The following is a 12,641-nucleotide window of genomic DNA, read 5'->3' on the forward strand; positions in this document are numbered from 1 at the left end:
CTCAAAGGCACCAAGACAAGAATTGAAGTTATGAGTGGAGAAACAGCAAAGTAGCTAGTTGGACATACTTTGTCTGTCTGTCTGTCTGTCTGTCTGTCTGTCTGTCTGTCTGTCTGTCTGTCTTTGAAAGGTAGTTTGGGGCCAGGCTGTGAAGAATATTATGAACAACAGAAGAGTTTACACTTATTCTTAGATATCTTAAGGGCCACTGGAATTTATTGAATAAATGTTTGATATGGTCAGAGCTATGCTTTTGGAAAATTATTTTATTAGCTGAAAGGTGGATAGATTATTGAAGAGAAAGAAAAACTTGAGGCAGAGATGACTTAGGAGGCTGGTTTCGATAAACAAAAAGAGGGGGTGATGAGGATTTGAATTATGGTGGGGGCTGTGTGAGTGGAAAGAAGGATGTGATAGGTAAATTCTTACTCATATAAGACTGAGGGAGTTTCAGGGATATGTATCCATACTAGAGAATGCATATAAAAAAGAACATGGATATGGTAGGTAAGCTTATGTGAGCAAGGGACTGTTCATAAGGTTATTCTTTAATTCATCTCAAACCATTTAGGAAGCATCCATTAAAATTGTCTGAGATTTAACCTTTTATTCTCTTTTTTCTATTGCATGGAATAAGTAAAAACTTACATAATTTTATCTTTGTTCCCAAATAGATTAACTAAAAGAAGCAAATGAAAAGTAGACAGTGATGCAATTCTTCAGATTTTTCAGTGAATACACTCAGTTTCTTTGCTAAGGAATAAACGAGAAGTATTTGAGCATCTGCTTAAAAAGAAAAAAATTAAAATGATGTTAGGTCTTGTCTCTTTTACTGTGTCTAGCCTGCCCATAGGCTAAGTACAAACTGTCATAATAGAGTGAGGCTTCTGTTATAACATGTTGCAGGATTCTGCTGATCTCATTTCATAATCACAAGCTTATTTTCCTTTACCTGCAAGGGGGTTTTATACATTGATGAATTATTATCATATGCACATGATAATAAATCATCAATGTATAAAATTACGTATATTATTCATATTATATAAATAAATATATGTCTATATAAATAAAACAAACACAAAGATTCTCAAATGAAAAAGTCTAGGGAATTCTGTTGAAAAGGGACACATGGTACCAATCAAATAATATCTGGCATTTCTTGGCTCCTTGGAATGAATGATGGCTTCAAACAGTATTTGGGAAGTCAAAACTTGGTGTTTTGTTTTTAAGCTCAGTAGTTGGGCCACATTGGTACAATGCTTTTAACCTTGACTCCTTCAATCAGTCTTCTAAGCAAATACACTATACCTATGTTTTAGGTCCAAACTTTTTAAGCCAAAAGTTATTTGCCTTGAAGGTGGCATGAATTTTTTGAATTGTTTTTTTTCCTACATAGATATGCCATATGTGTCATGACTTATTGGACAGCAATGTAATAATTATAATAATAAAAACAGTAATAATAGCTAACATTTATATGTGGCTTTAAAGTGTGTACTTTATGAACGTTATCTCCTCACGTCTAACACTCTTATTCTGCCTCTCAAGCTTTCAGTGAATTACAGACCTGAGAAACTCTGGATCTTTTCTTTTGGAGTTCATAATCTAAAATTTGTGGGTTTTAATTTTGTTTATATCATTATTAGTTATTAATAAGTAGTAGAGTTAGCTGATCTCTAAAAAGTTCCTTCCTCTTTTCAGATGCTGCCTCGGTTTCTAAAGGGAGAAGTAGGAATAAGGGAAAGATTTTATCCTTGTTTGTTTCTGTTTCCCCTATTCTCTTATTGTACAAAAAGAGAAATATAAAAGACTGATATATTTACACTCCCCTAAATATTGGCATTTTCCAATACCTACTGACTATAGACCTTTGGGAGTATAGCATCTTATCTTTTAAAAGGTCAGCTGGTGAAAGTCACCATTTGGAATTAAGAATTGCAAATTTTAGACATGTTATATACTGTTATGCAAAGGAATTATGTGGAACATAAGTATCCTGAAAAGGTAGTTAATGTTTAATGAAAAGCTCCAAATACGCTGACCTAACTGTAGGAATAACTCTTGAAAATTATGTTTATCTCTTCTTAACTTACTTGGCAACTTAAACTCTTCACATCAGGTAGCTCTACTGTTTGATTTATATTTGATGTTAACCATCCTTTCAACATGATATTCATAAACTGATAAATTCAAAGCTTGAAGGAACCTTTGTAGAAGGATCACCTAGTAAAAATCTCATCTCACAGAAGAGGAAACTGAGTCCTTGGGAAGATAAAGTAGGAATTCTTAATCTGCTATCTCTGAATTTTTCAAAAAGTATTTCAACATAATTGCTTTTCTTTGTAATCCTATGTATTTTATTTCATGCATTTAAAAATATTCTGAGAAGAGGTTGATAGGTAAAAATAAGTTAACATAGAGGTCCATGACAAAAAAAAATGTGAAGGAATCCTTTGATTAAGGAATGATATTGGTCATTACCCTAAAAATATTGGCTATTCGTAGAACACTAGCTTCAATATGTTTATATTTTTAAGATATAATAAAAGGAATGATTAAATGGACTGTTCTTTAATGTTTCAAAATAAATGTTTCATTGATACTCCCTTTTAAATACATTGCTGTTATTTTCCATTTTTATAGTAGAACAGCAAAACTAACCCCATTACTCATTTCTGATAATTTCTTCAGTATTTCTAGACTTAAAGTCCCTCACTTCTGCAAAGAAAGGGAAGGAACGTGAGTTTCCTTCTCTCTTCAGAAATAAGCTCGGTCATAATACTTACTCAGTGTTAAATTTTCTTCTTGTTATTGTTCCTTATATTAGTTAATAAATATGTTCCCACCTATTTTTTGTATTCTTATATTTTACATTTCATAACATTCACTTCAAAGTTTTTTGTTTTGTTTTTTTTTCACTGTTCCCCAAACAAATGACACCTACTTAATTTTCAGTTGTCTATTTAAAAAATGCTACTTGTGAATATTTTGGTGTCTCTGATTTTTCTTTCTGTCTTAACCTCCAGTATATTATATACTTCCCAGTGGCATTTCTAAGTCAAAAGATAAGGACATTTTTGTCACTGATTTTTAAAGGGCAAATGGGGTTAAGTGACTTACCCAGGATCACATAGTGAGGAAGTATCTGAGGCCAAATTTGAGCTCTGGTCCTCCTGACTCCATGCCTGGCACTCTATCTATTCTGCTATCTAGCTGCCCCAGTTTATAATATACTTATTGAATGTATTTCTTTTGAAAACAGTCTCTGTCCTTTGAACACTTATCTGTTAGAGGTTCTTCTTTACATATGTGTATTAAATGCATATTTGTATATATATGTTATACATGTATATACATAATATTTAGGCATCTATGCCACACAGTGGCTAGAGTGGTAGGCTGGGAGTCAAGAAGACCTGAGTTCAGATCTTGTCTCAAACACTTATGAACCCTGGACAAGTCACTTAACCTCATTTATAAAGCAGGGTTCATAATAGTGCCAACCTCACTGGATCTTTGTGAAGATCAAATGAGATAACATATATAAAGTGCTTTATGAATGTTAGCTATTATTATTATTTGATCATTTATTTACATCATGTCCCTATCAATCTTAGAAATCAGTTATTTGCTCTATCAAAGTTATTTGCTACAACGATTTGCCTCTGCCCAGTTAGCAGTTTTATCTTATTCTAGCTGGACTGATTTTCCTCTAGAAGAAACATTTTAATTTTATGTGATAAAAAAGGTCTTTATAATCTTTTAAGATATCCTAGGTTTCCTATTTGGTTAAGAATTCTTCCTGTAGCCATAGTTTAACCAGGTGCCTCCCTTCCATTCTGCTGTATAGTTCAATGGTTTAATTGCAGCAGTTATATATTTGACTTCTCAATATAGGTTTCTACACACATGAATAAAAATCTCTTAAAGAAATACTGTAATGTCCCATCTGGCCCTTGGCCAGGGTTTGGTGAGGAACTTGGTTGTGCCTTCTCCTGTCCCAAGAATGGAGGGGAGGGAGGGAGAAAGTAACAGAGAAATTGTTGTTCAAATTCAGTTTGGGCATGCAATTCAATTAAATTACATAAGTATTCATTATGCAATGAGCTTATGCTGAGACAAGTGTCCTGGGTATTTAACTGAAAAGGGCCAGAGGCAGAAGATAGTCATCAAAATCTGAGACTCTTGCAATGTCTAAGAAAGGACTGACAAAAGGCAAAGTCCAGGTCTTAATGCTTCTGAGTTCTGTGCTGATTAATGAAAAAGAGATAAAGGCCAACAGGGTACTAGAGGGGACCTCAACCATTCACTAACCCATTGCCTAGTCAAATTTGAATGTTTAGTCCAGCCTTATGTCTTCTGTTCTGACATTCCAATCTCATCCTGCTTTGGTTACCCTTCTTAACTTTCATTGAATCTATAGGGTGAGAAATAATTAAGAACTTAAAATGTAAGAAAATGAATTTCAAAAATGGTTTTTACATATAATTAGGATAATATAGAATATTACTTAATTTTAAAAAATCTATAGGGTGACAGGTTTACCAACTTCCTTGTAAGGTGGAGTTTTCTGTGCACTGTTATCATTCCTTATCCTCCAAGAAATTCATAGGATAGTAGACAAAATGTCATGGGACCTAGTTCTAGACTAAATAATTCATTTTATCATTAATGATGATGTTGATGCTTAGAAAAACTCATTAAAATGTGCCCTTTTTTGGTAAGGATTTCATAGAAATATTACTATCCAATTAAAAGTTTAACTTAATATGTAATTTAATTTAACGAGTGCATGCTCCTGGAGTAACCTGCTGTGAACTATTTGGATCATACATCCGTAAATCTGTGTCCTGAGAAAGTAGGGTAAATGAATATTATCTTTTTAAATGATGGATTGATTACAAATTATGTTAACTTTCTTGATGTAGCAGCCAGTAGTGGTGTATTAGTAAAAACTCTGAAACTGGAATCAGTAGTCTGGCTAGCATCCTGGCTCTGCAGTTTGATAGCTGTAGATTTTGGGTAAATGTCTTGATGTCTTGTTGAGCTGGTTTCCTTGAATGAATTCATGTTCTGTGTTACACAGAGCTTTTGTAAAGTTCACATGAGAAAATGAGTGTAAGTGTTTGATAAACTGTTAAGTGATAAAAGAAGTGACAGTTATTTGTATTGCTGTTATTATTAAGAATGAACTTTTCAGTTTCTTTGTGCTCTCTTTTTTCTTTGCCTCCAGGATGGTTCATTGGGAAACATCGATGACCTGGCACAACAATATGCAGATTATTATAATACCTGTTTTACTGATGTATGTGAAAGAATGGAAGAGCTGCGAAAACGAAGGGTTTCTCAAGACCTTGATTTGGTGAGTAGAGTGGTGAAACTCATTTCTAATTTGCCATTTGTAGTGGACTCCTTTTCTTGCTCAAATCATTTCCATTTACTAGTCAAAATAGTCATTTATTGTCAAAATTTTAGCTGGAAAAATTGAGCAACTAGGTCCCCACTTAAGAAACTTGTATTTTTCATTTAATTTTAAAGGATCCACTCAGGGTTTCTAAGGACATAAATTGAATGAATTACAAAGAGTGGAAATCAGTTCATTTCTCCTAGGCTAATGCTCTTTATGCACGATATTAACAAGTCTATTAGTACTTTAAACTAGAAATTTATCATTTCTATTCTCCAAAACTGGCATGTTTTAGAAGTAACATTTGGAATGACTGTTTAAAACTAGAAAGAACTTTAAATGTTATCTCCAATCCTGTGATTGTATAGGTGAGTAAACTGAGGTCTGAAGAGGTCAGGTGACTTGTCCATGGAAACATAGATAGTAAGAAGCAAAGCTAAGATTTTTAACTAGATTCCAGGAAATCAAGTTCAGGCCTCTTTCCACAATGTTTATGTTAAGTCATGTAATTAGTGGAGTGTTTGGAATTCTCTGTGGTAAATATATATGTACTGGCATTTCCATGTTAAGTTTCTCCAAGCAAATATCTTAAAAAGAGTAATAGTCAAATTCCCTAAATTAGGACTTTCTCTTCCATTCATCTTTTAATTCATTTATTTTATTGTGTTCTTCCTTTAAATTAAAAAAGTTATCCTGTGCTTTTTGTTTTTATATTAGTCATTTCTAACCTTCATTAAATACTTCCTTTTAAGGAAAAATAGTTATGCAAGAACAAAATTAACTTTCTTTGACAATGTCTTCAACATTTGACCTGACCTCTGCCATAAAGGAAGATTCTTCCCTCTTCTACCCTAGAGTAGATGGAGAAAAGATAATTCAATAAAAAGAGGTCATATATTGAATTGGTTTTTTCTTTGTCTGATTAGAGAGATTCTTTTGTATAATAGAAAGAACCAAAAATCTGTCAATAAACACTTTTTAAGTTCCAGTTGGACTTACTTGGGGACAGGAAAAGTCTGGGTTTGAATCCTGCCTTGATATTAGCTGTGTGACTGAGCAAATCATGCCATCTTTCTAAGTCTCATTATTCTTGGCTGTAAAATAGCACCTACATCTTATAGTTTCCTAAAATCAGTTGAGGAATTGCGTGTAAAATGTAAAGTATTTTATAAAACTTAATCTTAAAAAATGCTACTAATTGCTAATTATTATTTTTTATATTTACGTCATTTATATTTACTTTTATCTATTTACACACCTTTGTAGGTTTTAAAATTACAATTCTGCTATTAAGTAGCTGAAATTCTTTTGAAAAATATTACTTTGTTAATCTTTCTAATAGAAAAATTAAACTTTAAATATAGTTGAATGAAATTTTCTTGGATCTGAAGTAAGGTTATTTCAGAGTCATCAGCTATAAATGGATTCTTCTTCCTTTCATTCATAGCTTTAATAGCTGGCTGGCAGTCATATTTTAATAGACTTAGTATTCTATCTTTAGAAGCATCCTGCAGGGGATAAAATATATGTGTCTTTGGAGCATGACCCCATGCCCCCCTGAGCAGCTCTTGCCCAAGGGGTTTCTTTCCTGTTGACTTGGTTTTGTAGCATGTGTGAATGATGGGGGTTCTTTCTCCCCTTTAAGAATATAACCTCGTGTGGCAAAAGACTCCCATGCTTAGTTAAAATTACGTAGTGCCTCCTATTGGGGCATTTTTAATGAGAAAATATTTCCTCTTTTGGCAGGCTTAAAGCTCTATAACCACTTAAGTATTGTATCAAAAGGAAATCTTTAATGCTGTTCATTTGAACTTTGAAAGATTGTCTGGAGGCCTCATTGAATATGCCCCAGGGTAGAGAAACTTTCTCTATGAATTTGTGAATGGAGCAGCCTTGTGGTTTTTTTTTTTTTTGATGTGACAATGAAAAAACATTTTTAAAATTATATAATTATTTGTCCAGATAAGAGTTGGTGATAATGCAGTCATCTCCATGGTGTCAGAGAATTTTAGAAGACAGCTTCTGTTCAGGGTAACGAAGCATGTCTTATGATGGGAAGGAACTCAGTTCCATTTAGACAGATGGGTCTAATTTGGTGTGCTCTGTTCCAGAGCTGCAAAAGACAGTCTGGGGAAAAAAACCACATGAGCTTAATTAGTTCACATCAAAGGTGCAAGAACTTGGTGGTGGGTTAAATTGATGGAAGCTAATTTGAGCCAGACTTGTGATTCAACTGTTCATCCTCCCAACTGCACTCTTAGTTAGGAAAGCAGCTCTGTCAAACTGGCATCTTGGAGCTCAGTCTCAATTTTGTGCAATCCAATCAGCCTGGCTAAGTTTGCCAAGACAAAGGGGGGTGTCTCATCTCTGTAACCACCTTCCAGTTTGCTCTTTCAGCTTCATATGTCATTTTGAACAATGAGGACTCTAGGAGTTTCATCTGAAGCATTCTTCGTGGTTATCAATTACTCAGGTTGTATTTGGGAGTTACAACTCTTTTTGTTTGATGGATCAGAACACAGCAATCCAAGGCAATTAGTGAGGTTTCCAAGGCTACCCATTCAATTGATAACATTACCTTTGGACTGCAACCAGGATTGGATTTTAGTGCTGTAACTACTTAGGGAGGCAGCATACTAGCAGGGGCTTGGTAAGAAAAATGAAAGCAAAAATTGTGATTTGTTTTTTATTTGTTGATAAAGGAAATACTGTATTCTATGTTGTACTCTCAAGCCCCACCAGAAATTTTTAAAAATTAATTTGATTAATTGACATCCATGCCTTTTTTTTTTGCTTAGAGAGTGAAATTTTCTACCTGAAAGAGTCCCTTCATGCCCTTGAGGACAGGACTCTAATATCTATTATACAAGATATTTTGAAGTCTTCAAACAAGGAAATTTCACAATATGATAAAATGAAGTTAGAAAACTCAGGACAATGTAAGAGTTCAGCAAGTGGTTTGCTTCATCAAATAGAACTATAGTCATTAAAGTTTGGCACACTGTTAGATTAAAATTTTTCCTAGGAATCAATCTGTCCTTTTCTGACTACTTGCTTCTAGGATTTTCCTTTCGTACTGGTCAGAACCTCTTTACCTTCTATAATTGATATATTCAAAGTCTTCTTTCTCTTTTAAATTGGTTCAAACACTTTTTTAGAGTAGTCTAAACTAGTGAGTCTAGAAAAAGTCTTTTAATGAATCTAAAAGGGGAAGTATGGAATTTTGGGAAGCTTTATCTGGTTTCATATCACATAGTCTCTCTCTCTCTTCCCACCGTAAGAATCCAAAACATTTCATAGACAAAAAGTGTTCACAGGAACATTTTGCAGTAGAGGGAATCTTAAAGACCATCTAGTTAATCTCACCCTCCCCTCATCCCTATTTTATAGATGAGGAACCTGAGATTTGGAGAATTAAATCTAATAGATCCCATATAGTAAAATAGCTTCAGAATTTCTCTTTTTACAATGGATTCATGACATGGATAGAACTAAAGCTTGGTTAAATTTTTTAGATGCTAGTTGTATTTGGAGGTAGGAGATAATATGTAGATGTGAGTGTCTAGTCTCAAATAAATAGAAGAGAAAGATTGTCACTAAAAACTTAATTACTTATTAACTAGAGAAGAATAAGTGGCACTTTTACCATTGCTATTCAACATGCAAAGTACCTTCATTTAATTATTTAGGGGTAAAGTTTTGATAAGTGTATCATACATCTTTCTCAGTAATTAACTTTTTGGATTCATTGGACAACTTAGTGCTATTATCTGGTCTAGTTGCCCTGACCCAGACAGGAACAAAATATTGAATACAGTGGCTTTAGAGCCAGATATTTTTCATAGTGGCAACTGTAGGTACAGATGGTTAAAAAATATAACAATATAAAATGCATTATTATTCAAAATTGTAGTGATGGCAAGGATTTTTATTTGGTCCCTAAATAGACTCTAAAGTCTTTTTGAATTTGGAGTTAGGCCTTTGCCTGTGCTGGGGATTAAGGCATTAGTGTCTGTGAACAGCAGGGGAGTCCCTCACGTTCTTCAACATTTGGCTCATCCTCATGTACCATGTGTTTTTTTGGCTGGGAAAAAACTGCAATCAGAAATGACAACAGTTTTCCAAGTCTGTAATGGACCCATCTCTGGTGATATTAAGTGTGACATCTGTCAAAGTGACACTGGCCAGAAAAGGGACTCCCAAAAGGTGGACTCTTATTATGAACTATTTTCTGCTTCCTCTGCATCTTTGACATGGAATTGGTTTGGTATCTGGCAGAAAAGTTTGTAGGGCTGTCAGTTGAGCATCATGGCAGTGATGTATAGCCCAGGGGCTACAAGCTGTACTCTTCTCCTTACACATCCCTCATGAGCCAAATCACTACTACATTTTGATTCTGAACTCATTCTTACTCATTTGTATGTTCAAAATGGAAGGATTCCAGCTTGAGATGGACATTCAATTTTTCTTTAAGGAACATAAAGGTAGACAAAAGAATTTAGCTAAAGGAACTATTTAAAAAGGGAATACAAAGCTACAACAGATAGCATATCTAGAATAACAATGTTATTGAGGTTTCATCCATTCATTCATCAGACATGTACTAAATGCCTTCTATGTCTTAGGAACTTGTTAGAGATACAAAGATGAATAAAATTCTGATTGCTTTCAAAGAGCTTATAATCTAGAAAGGATAAAAAGAAATGGAGAATGTAATAAAACTTGCTAAGGGCATAAGGGGTAAAAGAAAAATGTGAGTTCAGAGAAAGGAAAAATTATTTTTGATGGAGGAGATGAAGGAAACATTCAGTGGAAAAAGTATTTGAACTAGGTTTTCACGAAACCTTTTTTGGTGAGGAGATGAGAGAAGGATGAGTATGAAAGGTAACATCTGAACTAAATTTTGATGGGTGGCTATGATTTCAAAAGGCACCTATGTGATAAAGTGGCTACAGTGCCAATCTTAGAGTCAGGAAGACTCATTTTCCTAAATTCAAATTTGGCGTTAGATGTTTCTTAACTATCTCACCTTGGGCAAGTCAAAACCCCATTTGCCATCATTTCCACACATGTAAAATGAGCTAGAGAAGGAAATGGCAAACCACTACAGTTTCTCTGCCAAGAAAACCCCAAATGGAGTCAGCAAGAGTTGGACGTGAGAACAAATTATTTCAACAAGCCAAGCTGGTGGAGAAAGTATATTTTAAGCAAGGACGTAGAGGGAGAAGTCATGGAATATATTCTGCCTTTATGAATGGTTGATCCACTTTGGCTGAAACATGAAGGTAGGGGAAGGGAATCAATATAAGATAAAGCTGTGAAGGCAGACTGCAACCATATTGTGAAAAGCTTTTAATGCTAAGTTAAGGAATTTTTTAAATTGGTGGTTAATAAGGAGCTACTGAATGTTGTTAATAGGAGTTGGATGGTATTTGAGTAGTGAATTGGAAAGATTAATTTCACAATGTGCAGGATTGATTTCAGGTAACTCTGAAGTCATTTTGGGCACATAAGAAATTCAATAATAACCTTGAGTATTACCTCAGAAAGTTCTGAATTGTTGTCATTGTGTGAACTCTACTCACTAAGGTAGAACATAATTTCCCCACACTTACTGGTTTTGTGAGTGGCCATGGACCAAAACCAAAATCAACTTTTGATGGTCCACTTTAAGACGATGAAGTCCTCCAAACTTAGCTAGACGCTCTGATCCTTCTTGATGGTGATCTGTTACTGGCCTTTTACTGGAGACTTTCCATCTCTGAAGGATCTGTCAGGGCTTGTGCTTCATTAACATGGCCTTTGGAAACCCAGGAGAAGCTCCATTATGTGACTGAATTAGAACTTTGCAATGGAACATCAAATGTAGCCTATGTGAATGTTATATGAGAAACTCATTTAATTTAACTTCTTTCTTTAAAGTGTTGTTTTATTGACATTAAAAAGTCATTGCAGAGTATTCTCTTTTAACTGAACTCCATTTACAAGGGAAAAATGTTGTTTTTTTTTTATCAAGTTGGAATGGCTCAAGTTGGGTTTTGCTTTTCAAGGTATTATTAGATGACTAGAGAGTCACTAAAAGTAATTCTCTCTCCATCCCCTGCCTTTGTGTTTCTTATTTGCTATAAATATGAAGTGTGTGGACAACAGGATTTGTGTGTATCCTTGACTGTTCAAGAAGCTCAGATGTACAAATATAAAATTGGAATTGCCTAGCTCAGCCCATAATCCTCTTCTTCTTCCCTTGGTTTGGAGAAAGCACTGAACTTCAACTTGAGGGGTTAAAGTGAGCACTGCAAAAAGCTTTCCATTGCGTTGATCTGGGTACCTAAAGCTAGTATTTTCTCAAATTCTTTGTCTTTGTTTTTGTTTTTTAACACGGACAAGTGTGAGCATTGTTTTTTTAAGTTATTTTCAGTTTAAATGTTCTTCTATTTGATTGTTGTTTTCTTAGGGGGAGGGGAGGTTCTTACTTTGCAAAAAGCCTCCATGGCTTTGGGGTCTTACTGGATTTTCAGACTGATCCTTCCTTGGCAGTGAGCATCAGATAAGGATTCTGAGTTCTGACCTGCTGTGGCCTGCCATTTGAACACAAGACAAATGAATCCTCTGTAGCACTCACTGTAGAGCTTGCCAGATGCTAATAAGTTTCTGTGCCTAGCCCCTCTTCTGACAATGCAATACTTGTAATTAAATGTCTGATCCAAACTTATTCATCATTTCTGTACATCTCACTGCCATCAACATATAAAGAAATAGATCGTTTTGCCATCTAATTTTATGAAAAGATGCTCATAATACTGTTCTGCTTATCCTGTTTTTTACTTTAGTAAGAATTTTCCTCTAAACTTGAGATTCATTTCAGTGTATTTCCTCACTGCTGTGAGGAGGACCTGCAGAGACTGACTGCATAATTAAGGAAACCAGTAAATTAGATCTATATCTGAAGTGTAGGGTATAATATTGTGAGACTCGGGAAGGTCTTTGCCAAATTATAGAAATATTGTGAACAGCTTCAGTAGTGTTTCTGTAGGTTTTTTTCCCCCCTGCCTCTGACTATTGCAAAAATGACTTAATTTTTGTCCTGGGGAATATTATCCAGTTAGTTTTGTTTTGAATATTGTAATGTACTTGAAAAGATAAATGTTTAAGACTATGTTGTTTGAAATATAGGTACCCACCAAAAATAAATATGTTCACATTGTTTTTCTCATATTGCATATTAGAATCC

General features: G+C 34.4%; 1 protein-coding gene across 2 annotated transcripts in view; it reads left to right on the forward strand.

The window, feature by feature from the left end:
• The window catches only part of SASH1 (SAM and SH3 domain containing 1), a 391,591-nt gene that overhangs the window by 218,483 nt on the left and 160,467 nt on the right, over positions 1-12,641 (forward strand). For both annotated transcript variants that reach the window (XM_056818913.1, XM_007484703.3), the window contains exon 2: positions 5,237-5,365. In XM_056818913.1, coding sequence (XP_056674891.1) covers positions 5,237-5,365 — 129 coding nt within the window. The remainder of the gene's footprint in view (positions 1-5,236; positions 5,366-12,641) is intronic.

This window comes from Monodelphis domestica, chromosome 2, assembly GCF_027887165.1.
Source record: "Monodelphis domestica isolate mMonDom1 chromosome 2, mMonDom1.pri, whole genome shotgun sequence".
NCBI lineage: Eukaryota > Metazoa > Chordata > Mammalia > Didelphimorphia > Didelphidae > Monodelphis > Monodelphis domestica.